This window comes from Podarcis gaigeae (assembly GCF_964106915.1).
Source record: "Podarcis gaigeae genome assembly, chromosome: 6".
Taxonomy (NCBI): domain Eukaryota; kingdom Metazoa; phylum Chordata; class Lepidosauria; order Squamata; family Lacertidae; genus Podarcis; species Podarcis gaigeae.
Genome location: NC_139682.1, coordinates 83,362,634 through 83,376,389, shown reverse-complemented (window position 1 = coordinate 83,376,389; position 13,756 = coordinate 83,362,634). Strand labels below are relative to the sequence as shown.

Below are 13,756 nucleotides of genomic sequence, written 5' to 3'. Positions count from 1 at the left end.
GTCCGTTCTCCTCGCGTGCGCAGGCGCCAGCCAGGTCAGGCCAGCGTGGGGTCCTTCTCTTTCTCGCGGCGGCGGCGGCGGCTGGGCCAGTCAGTCAGCGAGTCGCTCCTCGGTGGTTCGTTCGGTTTGTTTTCCTGTCAGCGAGCGAGCGAGCGAGCGAGCGAGCGAGGGCGGCGGCGGCGGACTTGAGGAGAGCCGTGGGAGCGAGCGAGCGCGCGCGCGCCCCGGGTCCGCGAGGCCGGCGAAGGGTGCGAGCGAGCGAGCGAGCGAGGCTTTTCTGAGGGAGCTTTGAGGCTGAGGCGATGGCGGACGTCCTGAGCGTGCTGCGCCAGTACAACACGCAGAAGAAGGAGATCGTGGTGAAGGGGGACGAGGTGATCTTCGGCGAGTTCTCCTGGCCCAAGAACGTCAAGACCAACTATGTCATCTGGGGGTGAGTCCCAGGTCGCGAGGAAGGGCGAGAGGAGGCGCCTTTTAAAAGCTCTTCAAAGCTGGACGACTCCAGCTGCCGGGCCGGCGGAACGCGCTGCCCCATGATCCTTAAGCGTGTTGGTTCTGTGGGGTTTGGTTGATCCCGCATGAAGAAACTCCCCTGCCCACTGCACCCGTCTACCTTCCCAAGCTTCGTTTCCAGCATGCACAGAAAAGTTCTGCTGGGGCTGCATAAAGATACTTTAAATGTTGCACATAGGGTTTTTCTGTGGCGATAGCTTCCTTTGGAAAATTGGGCTCCTCCTGTATATAAATGCTTTACGTTGCATAGGGGGTTAATACTTCCGTGGCAATAGTTTCCCTTGTGAACTGGGCTCGCCCTGTGCTGTATAGAAATGCTTACATTGCATAGGGGTTTAATATTTCCGGGGCAATAATTTATTGTATTTTAATATTTCGTTGTGGCTGGGGAAACCCAGCCAGATGGGCGAGGTATAAATAAATTATTATTATTATTTCCCTTGGAACTGCGCCCCAGCGACAAGAACCCTGCATCCATGCTGTACAATAAATACCATATTTTTCTGAGTATAAGACACCTCCTACTTTTGGGGGCTCCAAATTAAGAAAACGCCCCTCAGCACTACTTGTGTATAAGACGAGCCCCCATTTTAAACCTAGTTTTTTGGTTAAAAAACCCTAATCTTATACACAGAAAAATACGGTATTCAGGGGAGGGGATTAATATTTTCTAAAAAAAAAAAGATGTACAAAGGAGGAATGGAATATCCACAGATTTAGAATCATAGTCTTAATCTCCAGCCCCATGTTTGGCAAAAAGATTATTGTGTTGCAGGGGGTTGGACTAGATTGCCCTTAGGGTGCCTTCCAACTCTGTGATTCTCTGATTTCACCCCCAGTGACTGGGGTAGGTTGCCTTTGCACACAGGGCTCTCGTATAGTGCGTTTCATATAGTGCCTAATTCTTTTTTTAAAAAAGCCATTTAGGCCAGAGCCTGTGTCACTGCATCATGCAGGAACAAGTTCTGTAAACTGGGGGTGTCAGCACTGTTGCTTTGTGCGTGCTTGTCGGGAAGGGAGTGCTGCGTGCTGTATTCAAGACATGAATTTGTGGGGGATGCAGGTGGAGACGTGTGTCTTTCTGACCTCCTGCAAGAATGAGGAGTATAGGGTCCCTAGGAAGAATTAGGAGTCAGGCTGGAGTCTTGTACGTACTTTCCGGGAAGTTAGTCTCGCTGAACTCCGCAATGCATTGGGGAATGGGAAGTGTGGTGCTTCAGGTGGTGCAGGCCTACAACTTCCACAGTCCTTGATAATTGCCCATGCTGGTTGGGGCTGATGGAAGTTGTAGTCTGGCAACAGTTGGAGGGCTTAGGGGCGGTATTAAGGTGAAGTCATATTTGTTTATACCTGGGAATAAAGAATTGCAGAAGTCAGTGGGTCTTGTTATTGAATTGCACACACTCTCACTTAATTGGGTTTTAAGAAAGAGAGGACGGCAAGGAAGAAAGGAGGCAATCCTTGAAAAGTAGAAAGAAAGAGCTCAGGATGGGGATGCCCTGTGACTCCTGTGCAAATAGTAATGTTCTTTTTGTTGAAGGGAGAGTTAAGAGTCGGGTTAACAGTTTTATAATTTGGCCCCGCTTCTGCGCCTGTAGCAGGAATCAAACATGGAAGAAGGAGCCAAATTGCACGCAAGAGCTAAAGTTGGAAAGGCTTTTTCTTTTGTTTAATCTCAATGTCTGAAGATTCACCCGCTTAATTTCTGCCTGAGGGCTGCTACTAGAGAATCAAGAAGTGGACCACATGAAAAGAAAAAAATGACAACTAGTTGGGGAACTGTAAACACATAGATATATGAGGGTCAGTCCCATTAAGTCCAGATGCATGCTTACCTGGGAATGAGAGTAACTGCTGTTACCATTTGGACTGGCATCTGAGTAAGCATAGCTAAGACAAAGCTGTAAGAATTTCTCTTCCACTTTTTTCGTACCCCTACTCCAGATGAGTGCAAGTGAAAAAGCAGTCCCCACAGTCTGGGTTTTTCTTTCAATACTACTAGAGTGTAGAATCTTAATTTTTAAGGAAAGTATGGAAAGTATGCAAGCTTGAATAAACCATCCTGTTTCTGGATACCAAGATTTGTATAGAAGTAGTAACAGCCTGCAGTCCTAAACCTACCTACTTAGGAGTAAGTTCCATTTAATTCAGTAAGGCTGATTTCTGAGTAGACATGGTTAGGTTTGTTCCAATTATTCCAGTGCTGATAATCCTTTTTGAGGATAATTCTTACTAGTTTCTTTTCACCTGTATCTGTTGGGAGGGGCAAAGAGAATGCCTCACAGCCTGTGTGGAAAAATGACACCTTTTTCTTTGTCATGTAGTGTGCATGTTTTCACTTCTTTTTCCATCCTCCGTGGGAGAGGGAAAGGGTAAGGACAACAGAAGGATCCCCCCCCCCATTTTTCTTACCTTTCTCAATGCCAAATAGGGTTCACTATGGAATCCTAATGCAATCTAGTTGCAAAGTTGGATCCAAGAGCCAAATGTGGAGTTTCCAAACATGACTTTGCTGAGAGGAGATTGGGATGCACTGATTAGGATTTTCCCTGGGTTACAGAGCTTCCTGCCGGAGTGTGATTTACTGTCTTTCAGCTGTAGAGCAAAAGATTATGCACCTGTTCATCCCTTGCCCAGCTTATCTGAGGAGGTTTTGAGAGATAGTGGTAGTTGTGTCTTGCTGAGGTTTGTTCAGAGATTCATGTTTATCTAACCCTCTCTCCTCGCTAACTTTGATTGGTTACTTGTGGCGTTCTTTTCAAAAGTTCTTTATCTGATTGGCACCAGGACTTGTCACCTGGCTGCTGGAGATGCATGTTCCATCAAGAACTGTGCATGGCTGTGCAGTTCAAGAAGGAAAATCTTTTCCTCTAATGCAAGTTTTATAGCTGTATATTGCCTGGCAATGCATGCCTAGTTATGTTGTGCACACTTTGGAGGGTATACTACGGAGTTTTTAAAACAGCTTTAACAAATTGGACCGTAGTTCTCTCTTAATAATTGGCATGTTGTAGCTTGTATTGCTAACAGTTAAAGTTGATTCCACAGTCTGGAATCCACAGCTTAAGCTGTTAACTAAAACTGGCCCAGTTTTTTACTTGGCTGTGAACTGACTAGGAGATGATTGCACACCAGAGGGGTTAGAGCTGCTATCAATTTTAAAATGCCAATACTGCCTTTCTTACTTGGGAAAAATAGTAAGAGCCATCAATGATGTTATTATTAAAACACTTGCACAAAATGGTGATGAAGCACCTGTACAGAAATACAAATTTACAAGATGGCAAGTTATAAACTGCACAGGCTCCCCAGACCATGTTGCCTGAACCAGAGATGGAAATATAGTGAGGGTGGAGAGTTTGCCTCTATGGGGTGAGGATGGGTACTAAAGTAACAGTTACCAGGCAAGTTACAGTTGGGGCAGCAGGAGGGGAATCTCAAATGCTCTGCACTCACTGCTCAGAGCAGAGTCAAAATAGACACTTAGGTTTGGGATATGTGCAGGTGAACCTAGGTTTTTTTGGGGGGGTGTAACAGTATTGTACAGATACAGACTCGAGGGATACATGATTGATGTCATATCACTGTTCACCTCACATTCTGTGGTAAACCCAGATTTTCTGATTACTGTCCAAGGACCCATTTTCTAATTGGTGTTTGCATATTCAGTCGGAGAGCCAGAGGTAACTTTGAAGTCCTTGCTTCTATGCTGAGAGGCAAACAACAGCACTTTCTGGGTGCTTTTCAAGGCTGCATGGGGGAGGAAAAGCAAAGGGAACCTTGATTATGTACATGGTTTTCCCATGTGCCAGATGTGTTGGATTACAACTATACTGAACAAATATAGCAGCTGAGTTTCTATGGTGTGCCACAAAAGGCAAGCACACAAGAATACCTGTCTTCAAGTTAAACTCACTACGTACAACAGTAGATTATAAGCCCGTCAATTTACAACATTTTTGGTGAGTTTTTAAAAAGTGTGACTACTTTTGTGCTCTTTGCTTTTATTCTGAAGGTTATCTAGTTTGGGGCATATTGATTGCTCCTCTCCAGTTTGGTTGCCCTTCAGGCAAGGAATCTTTTTTTTAAAAAAAAAAAAATGCATGTGTTCCAGGTGTCCAGAAAACGAATGAATGAAAAGTGTTAGGATGGCAAACTTGAGGGCCACATTGAAGAAATATTTGGCAATTCTTGGTGTCAGACTTCATGCTACAGTGTAATCTTTAGTCTTGGCATTTGAAAATAATGGGATGAATTAGAAGAGACAATTGGGGGGGTGAGTTGACCCTTCCCTAGCATTCTACTTTTCCGCTTCCTTGCCCTCTGTCACAGCTGCATTTATACCTACTGGAATTTCAGACCTATGTTTACCTTTCAGCCCTATTGGTGTTGGGAAGAGTTACTGGAGGAAATATTTCAGTGGGAATAGCCAGCTGATAAAGGAGTTAGGCACAAGCTTCTTTCTTACACCATATTTTATTGTGCATCTTGCACTTCTCCAGTGCCTTGCACTGGAGAAGCTGTCATTGGTCTAACATTACTTATGTCTGCTTTATAACATGTGGTTTAACCCCTATTACCATCTTTTAGATTAAGGTAATGATCACTTTGCCTATTTATAGGCACCAAATATGCAGAATTTGTCTGTGAAATGCTACACTTATTCTAACATACTTTTCTGTGGTTTGAATCAGCTTTTAAAAAGTCTTAATATAAAAGAGAAATGTAGAAAAATTCTTTCACTTCCAGTACTTTTGCAGTTGTTGCTAGAATTCGTAAAGTACATACTTCAGTAGAAAGAAAGTTGTTAAATAAAATAAAACACACCCACAATGTCCATGTCTTGTCCAGGCTATCAAATCTTTATGTAGCACTTTTCATTATTAAAGGTGGTTAAAAGATCTGTGTGGGACATCTTAAGAAGTTGCCTCTCTCCTATTAATTTTATCTCAGAACTCTATTTTCCCCTTTTCATTTCCTTCCTGGGTGGGGTGTGTGGGTGTGAGAGAGTTCTCACCTATACATGCACTTTTGCTAAATTGATCACTCCTAATCTGTTTTGTGGGACGCAGGTGGCGCTGTGGGTTAAAGCCTCAGCGCCTAGGACTTGCCGATTGAAAGGTCGGCGGTTCGAATCCCTGCGGCGGGGTGCGCTCCCGCTGCTTGGTCCCAGCGCCTGCCAACCTAGCAGTTCGAAAGCACCTCCGGGTGCAAGTAGATAAATAGGGACCGCTTACCAGCGGGAAGGTAAACGGCGTTTCCGTGTGCAGCTCTGGCTCGCCAGATGCAGCTTTGTCACGCTGGCCACGTGACCCGGAAGTGTCTCCGGACAACGCTGGCCCCTGGCCTCTTAAGTGAGATGGGCGCACAACCCCAGAGTCTGTCAAGACTGGCCCGTACGGGCAGGGGTACCTTTACCTTTACCTTAATCTGTTTTGTGGACATCAGCTGCAGTGCTGAAACTGCTTTGTGGTAGAGTCGTATCTAGTACAAATTTATATTTTCTCACTAGAGTAATTAGTTACATTGACTCTACTTGATACCCTTGTATAGGGAAACGAAAATAAATTTGACGACAAGACCATTGTCTTCAGGTACATCTTTAAAAAATGTTAGGGACCCCTTTCTGCACAGCAAAGTACTCAGACCTCTGCCAGTGTAATAAGATACCTTGATAGTAACAATTCTGGTTGTAGCATAGCAACAGTGGTGAGCAGATAGCTTGCAGTAGCAATGTACAACTGGTGGCCATGCTGCTCAAATCTACCTTTTAAGGGCTTTCCGTCTGGTCCTCAGATATTCACCTCGACATTCTATACAGGCCAACCCAAGCAAAAAACCTTTAATCTCTGTTCACACTTGTGAGTGACACAAAGGGTTTGGCAAAATCATTCCTGTGCTATGTAGTTTCACTGTCTTTCCATGGCACGGGCAAAGGGATTTTGAACTTTTACTTCCTACTGTGAACAAGTGTATCTATCAAAATTATCTTAAGCGCCACAGTTTCTCATTCCACTTTTCCTGTATTTTGGCCCATGTACAAAATATACATTAAGCTACAGAAGAACCCTTTGGTTGTGCTTTGGCCTATGCAGGAGTAAGTCAGTGGGTGAAGACATTGTTGCTGGCCCTTCCATTCTTTATTTTTTTTTAAAAAAAATGCAACCTGTTAAAGTATTCCTTGTTAGTTGAGCATTTATTTTGTAATATATTTCCCTTCAAGCTGCCACTGCTTGATTTGGCAGCTGTGCTTGCCCCTTCCTAGTGTGCCATCTTGAATTATATAAATACCCAATTTTAAGGAAATGTTAACCTCTTTGGGACGATTGCCCTTAATAGAAAAAACCTGACTGAAAAGGTCTGTATGCTGTGTGTCTTGGGAAAGGGTGGAAAGAGAACAATTCAAATATTATGGTGCCTTTCTCTTTAAATTTGTCAAACTTGGCTTAAGTGAGCAGGGTGAGGGAAGGCAGAGTGAGGAAGCGGCAAGCCAAGCTGATCGGTGGCATTTGCATGAGCTATTTGCCAGACGGTTTTGATATACTGTACAAGTTTGTTGTTTTGTCATGCTTCCAGCTTTTTATGAAGAGAACCATTGGTGGTATATATTCTCTCCAAATATTTCCTAAACCATCTTTGCTTTCCATCCATTACAGGACAGGAAAGGAAGGCCAGCCAAGAGAGTACTACACTTTGGATTCCATTTTATTCCTGTTGAATAATGTGCATCTTTCACATCCTGTTTATGTCCGCCGTGCTGCGGTAAGTAGCTCCCTCAGAATAGGAGCCTAATGTTGGTTGATGTTGTTTCTAACCTACCTCTTGGTCAACTGAACATTTGTCGAATTGGAGGGTATGAACTGCTGTGCTAATAATAATAATTCAGGAATCACAAATCATAATCTTGCAATGCCTTATTTAAATGGGGTACATTTTAATCAATGCCCTTAATTTTTTTTGGCAGGAACTAAAAAACATAACAAAATTGCAACTGAAAAAACAAAACAAAATTTAACAGGCAGAGGCAGTAGTAGCTGTGATAAGTGTAATTCAGTCCCCCGACCAGAGGTTCTGTAATAGTATTGTTTCACATATTTATGCCTTTAAAAATAAATTTTTGTGTTGCTAAATTATATTGCAGTGTCTTGCTGCTTCAGTTTCAGAAATGCATTCACCCTGCCCTTTCCTAGATTAAACTGTGTGTGTTTGGGTGTGGGTGTGTTTGTCATTATGGTATGTATTTTTGTGTTTTTATATTGTAAACTACCCTGTGATCTTTGTATGAAGCACAGTATAGAAATTTTCATAATAGTAATGATGACAATGATAATAAAACTCCCTTTATGAACAGTTTGTCAGAACTACGTTAACCATGCTTGAGGTTAACTAGGATTTCCCTTAACCAAGGACCTGAAAGTTGAGATCCTGCGAAATTGAGATCCCATGTTAAATGAAATCCTGGTTGGTCTTAATTGCATTTTGCTTTGGTTTTCAGTGAACTCCTACTGATGGAGCAAGTGAGCATTTCCTTTCAGGAAGAGCTATGAACTACCTGTTCATAAATTGCTAATGGTGTCTAGAAGGAAGCCAGCATTATTTCTTCAAATAACAACATTATGTTTGTAAAGCACACCCATGTTGCTGTTTCATTTGCTGTTTGCCTTTTTTTATTGTGTTCTCTCCTTTCAAACATGGTGCATTTCTCAAGAAGCTGATTTCATCAGTGTCATTAAGAGTGCCATGTGGTTTTGGCACAAACCTTTGATCCAGAACTAGGGATGGATGAGTCTGTCAATTTTGGTTTCTCTTTTTTCCAATCCCAAATTCACTTCACCTGACTTCTGCATTAGTTTGCAATTTTTTATTTTTTATTTTTTAAAAAACTATAGGTGTTTTCATGTTCATTTCTCCTAATATATGCCTTTTTCAAGTGTGATTTAAGTAGACCCACATTAAAATGCAAACTGAACACCACCACTCCAATCCAAAATTGAAAATATTTCAAATTTCTATTTTCAGGAACTCAGGAAACTAGACTGTGCTGCTGATGTTTCCTATAATCTCACCATATCATGCAAAGTGGCTGGGTGTGTGTGTGTGTGTGTACACACACACACACACACACACTAGCATTAGATATACCTGCTATTTTGGCCTTACTTACAGGAGTGGAGGCAACTTGATCATCACTCTTTGTAGTTGTAATTTTAGATAATGGCAAGTATATGGCAATTGAGCTGCCCCTATTCTGTGGAACAAAAGCCAATCACTTTGTATTGTGATGCTGCTGCACTTCCCTGCCATAATAGCTATTTTAGCCGTATGGGCTATAATCTTACATACTGCTGTCTTACATTTGACTATTTTCCTGCTTGACCTGTGCTTTTGTTGCCTTATGCTGGGTTTTTTTTAAAAAAGAAAGAAAGATTGCTTCAGAATAAGTGTGCACAGATACACTCCCAAGTTCTTCACACTTGGGGCAAAACATCTCTTAGAAACTATAACTTTCCTCTACAAGTTCAGAGAAATGTGCAGAGCTATCAACAACTGATGACCAAAAAAATCATAACCCTACCTGAGTATCAGCATCACTAAAATAGTGAGGGAAAGTGCACATAGACTTTGTGACTTCATGTATATTTTGGTATTGACAGCTGAAGCTAATGGAATATCTTTAAAGTCTTGTTTCAGAACTATTACTAAGCTTCTTATAGCTTAATTACATCCTAGTCCTACTTACTTGAATGGAAATGCCATTGAGCTCAGTGAGATCTACTTGGAATTAAATGTTAGGTTTTCAGCCTTAGCAGAAGAAACCACATCATTCTCCAGTGACTTAATATTAATTCTAATATTGTATTGATTAAAAAAATTATAGACTGATCACCCTATAACAGGTAAAATAGCAATTAACTTCTACAGTATGATCAGCAGACAGTAATTAAAAGGCTTGAGGAAATAGTCTTAAGCATTCATTTGAAAGAGTGGATTGCTGGAGCGTGCCTTATCGTGATCGGTAACAAATTTTAATGTGCTAGTATTATTGGTAATAAATAATTCTGCATTTATTATACCTGCCCCAAGGCATTTGACAGGCAAATACTAGAAATCCAGATGAATCCTAATCTGAATTTGAAGGATGGTGATTGATCATAATGTTATTTTTGTTACGTGGTAGGTTACTGCTCACATTTTACAGATAGGAAGTTGATCAGCGAGTGAGTTATACTAAGACATTCTTCAAGTTTGGGGCTGATCTGGGTTTTCAACCCAGCCCCCCAGTTCTTGAGTCACTGGCTAATGTTAAATCATTAGCCATAATGTTCTAGTCACTGCTGCGTTCTACTACTTCTGAATTTAACACTTGTAAGCTTCCTCCCCTCCTGTAGTGTACTATGAAAAGCTTTAACTGGCCATGTAGCTGTTGCTCCATCCCCTACTTTACAGAAAAGTATAAATATTGATAAAATTAGTAATCAGATCCTTCCCATGTGTGGTAGATTAAATGAAAAGGCATTTAAGTAGAGCGAGATAAAATAATTTATGTGGAAAGGGCCTGAGGGCATCTTTCCCCACGTGAAGTGCTAACATTGCACTCTATATAACCATGCTAAAATGACAGCAGATTCCAAACAAGTGTCATAATAGCTTTCCTTGCGTGGCTCTGATCAAAGTATATATTGCACGCATATTTGTATAATAAAGCTCCACCAGCAGCTACTTCCGTACAAAGAAGAAAGTGGGTGGCATTTAGAAGTGAATTATCTCTTGCCACTTTTCCTCTCCAGCTTTGCCTCTGAACCAGCAGCTCTTCCTTCCCTACCTGAGGATTTGCAGGTGCATATTCAAAAGAGGCGGGTTAAGCAGTCCCCGCTCCCCCCCCCCCATACACTTCAATTTGCCTTTTTCCAAAAGTTGCTTTCCTTGGAAGAAGCAGCTGCATGGAATAACATAGCACCCAAGCCACCACTGTTTGCCATGTAACACTGAATGCTACTGTGTTAATAGCGTTGATGGAAGACACAGTCCAGCTGTAGTGCAATAACTGTTGATACTTCTGCAACTGGTGGAAGCACAACAATTTGTAATCCCATAAGGCCCTATTCCCTCACTGGGAGCTGCTGAAGCTATTTTGACTTGTCACAGTTCTGCAGTAACTGGGCGCTTGGTGCAGGCATGGCTGGTACTTCCTTGGACTTTTAGTGGATTCTGTTTTTCAAATCAAATGTTTTATTAACAATTGGTCTGTTGCTTTAAACTGTCTTCAGACTATTGTTATAAATTATGAAGCAGTGCTCTCCTAGTGGATCGGATTGCACTCGACCAACCATGCTAATATTCTGTTCAGGTGTGGTTATTATTAGCATTTTCAAATCCTGGGGGAAACCCTGCCGTGTGGCATTTTATTGAGAAGCAGCTGTATTTGATGTTCCAATTAACATTTGAGATAGGCTTCACACCGAACTGTCGACTTTGGGTTTGTTTTGAAGCAAACACATGTATGTTGCTGTGTCTCAAGGCCGTATTTTCAATCTTTTAGACTGAAAACATTCCTGTAGTAAGAAGACCTGACAGAAAGGATCTGCTTGCATACCTAAATGGGGAAACATGTGAGTTAAAAGTTATTTAACTGTTTCATGTTTTCACTAATCTCTTTTTCCTCCTTGGTCTAAAAATAGACTGTAGCCATTGCTGCTGTGATGTTTATGTAATGGGACTTCTCTTTCTCTGCTCTCCTTAGTTCACCCTGAAAATCTTCTCCAGAGGGTTGGGGTTTTGGTGTAAACAAATCCTGCGTCCAGTCAGGCTTCCCTGTGTGGCTCTGCTGGGGAGCTGACCTGGCAGGAGAGCAGAGTAGCAGCGGTCCTGCGTCCGTGTGAGATGAGGGATAAATCAAGTCCAAAGACAGTTCGGTTCTTATCTCTAGAAGCGTTTATTTACAAAGCAGTAAATCCATCAGAAACCTCCGACATTCTCTGTGCTCCAAAAGCACACACGCAGCCTCCGAGCTGAGCTACGTCTCAGGCAGAAGCGAAAGCAAGTCTGAACAGTGACACAGACTGTGATGCACTTCTCTGCGTTAAGCTCCTCCCAGATACAGGACACCACGGAGTTTTAACCCTGTCAGTTCCAAACTCCACATGGGGGACCCTCTTGAGCAGATCTGGGGAGCACGAAGGGGCTTCAGGGGGAGGAAAGGAAGGAGAAGTCCCACTGTATAAGGAGAACTCTGCACAACATTGGATGCAGCCCATTTCTGGGATGTGAAGGGTGATGATCTTGGATTTCATCAGATGTTTGGAGGCCTGGTACCTCTTTCCAAAATGAATCTTAAGCTTAAATTGTTAACCAGATAAGCTAATATGAAGTCTAGATCATGTTGTAAATAGGGTGTGTGTGTGTGTGTTTACAAAAAGAGAATGATTGGTTGCCTGACTCTCTTGGAAACAAGCAGCACAAAGACCTGAATAAAACTGTTGTCATGAGTGTCAACCAAAATCACCAAATAGGGAGCTGTCAGTGAAATTCTTATTGGGGGATGCTGCTCACATTCGTTACTTTCTGACCAACCAAAGTTGCAGCAAGCAAAGACATTTCTTGTCCATTTTAGCATGGCATGGTTACTTTTGGGGCTTGTCTATTTTATGTTTGTATATCTTAAAAGCATTCATGATTTATTGATCTTATTGTATATTTTTAGCAACATCATCAAGCATAGACAGGAGTGCACCGCTTGAAATAGGTCTTCAACGATCTACTCAAGGTATAATTTAGTTCTCAAGTATTACAACTGCACACTTTTTGAAGGGCTGCCTCATTCATGTACGTTAATTGCCTCTTTTTCTTGTAGTTAAAAGAGCAGCTGATGAAATACTAGCAGAAGCAAAGAAACCAAGAATAGAGGTAACCTAGTAATATTTTTTCCGAAAGGTTTGTGGGACAAAGTGGGTTTACTTTATCTGCCTTCAAAGCAGTGCATGATAAGAGCATTTTTTGTGATTAAGGTGATTACAGTGGTACCTCAGGTTAAGTACTTAATTCGTTCCAGAGGTCCGTACTTAACCTGAAACTGTTCTTAACCTGAAGCACCACTTTAGCTAATGGGGCCTCCTGCTGCTGCCACACTGCCGGAGCGCGATTTCTGTTCTCATCCTGAAGCAAAGTTCTTAACCCGAGGTAATATTTATGGGTTAGCGGAGTCTGTAACCTGAAGCATATGTAACCCGAGGTACCACTGTATTCTCATAATGCCTCCCATTGGCATTCATGATAGTTGGAAGGACTGAGTCCTTGTCATCTCTGAGTTAAGGACTCTAAATGGCAAAACTTAGAATGTCAAAAAAATTGTTCAGGGTCATGCAAATGGCTTGCGCTAACTTTTAGCTTTCTGATTTGCTCTTATGGATGTCTGATCCCATGCTATATTAGAAACAAACTGCTTTTGGAACTCTCCTCAGTTTTTGAAAGCAGTTTTTACCACACAGCATTGGGGTGAAGAGGAACTACTGATTTAAAGAAAAAGCAAGCTCAAATCTCACATAAACTTACAGGACTTGTTTCACAATACTCTTTGTGAACATATTTAATATTTGGGAGAGCTCAGTGGAGAACTCTCTCCGGTAGTTTGTGAAAGGTGAAGCATGAACTATAAGCCATGTTATGGAAGAAATAATTGGTAAACACCATTCCAAACAGTATTTTTGGTGTGTAGGGTTATAGCTTGGACATTAAACTGATTTTTAAAAAAATAATTGAATAGGTAACATAAAACTGGCTGGCAAATCTATACTATTGGGGAATAGGGCTGGACAATACCTTGCTTTCAACAGTGTGCTTTGCCACCAGCTAAACATCGCAATATACTCAGATATTGCAATTTCTGAAATAATAATAATAATAATAATATATTATTTGTACCCCGCCCATCTGTCTGGGCTTCCCCAGCCACTCTGGGCGGCTTCCAACAAAGATGAAAGATACACTAAAATGTCACATATTAAAAACTTCCCTGAACAGGGCTGCCTTCAGATGTCTTCTGAAAGTCAGGTAGATGTTTATCGCTTTGACATCTGATGGGAGGGCGTTCCACAGGGCGGGCGCCACTACCGAGAAGGCTCTCTGCCTGGTTCCCTGTAACTTGGCCTCTCGCAGGGAGGGAACCGCCAGAAGGCCCTCGGAGCTGGACCTCAGTGTCCGGGCAGAACGATGGGGGAGGAGACGCTCCTTCAGATATACTGGACCG

At 42.1% G+C, this 13,756-nt stretch overlaps 1 protein-coding gene and 1 long non-coding RNA gene across 2 annotated transcripts in view; one reads left to right on the top strand and one right to left on the bottom strand.

Annotated features, from left to right (window-relative positions):
- Positions 1–13,756, bottom strand: part of LOC310847534 — a 603,822-nt gene that overhangs the window by 11,681 nt on the left and 578,385 nt on the right. The window lies entirely within an intron of this gene.
- CDC73 (cell division cycle 73) overlaps positions 6–13,756 on the top strand; it is a 109,653-nt gene continuing 95,902 nt past the window's right edge. Inside the window, exons 1-5 of the mRNA XM_083745355.1 lie at positions 6–433; positions 7,170–7,275; positions 11,054–11,123; positions 12,215–12,277; positions 12,365–12,417. Of these exons, the coding sequence (XP_083601481.1) occupies positions 303–433; positions 7,170–7,275; positions 11,054–11,123; positions 12,215–12,277; positions 12,365–12,417 (423 nt within the window). The 5' untranslated portion in view covers positions 6–302. The remainder of the gene's footprint in view (positions 434–7,169; positions 7,276–11,053; positions 11,124–12,214; positions 12,278–12,364; positions 12,418–13,756) is intronic.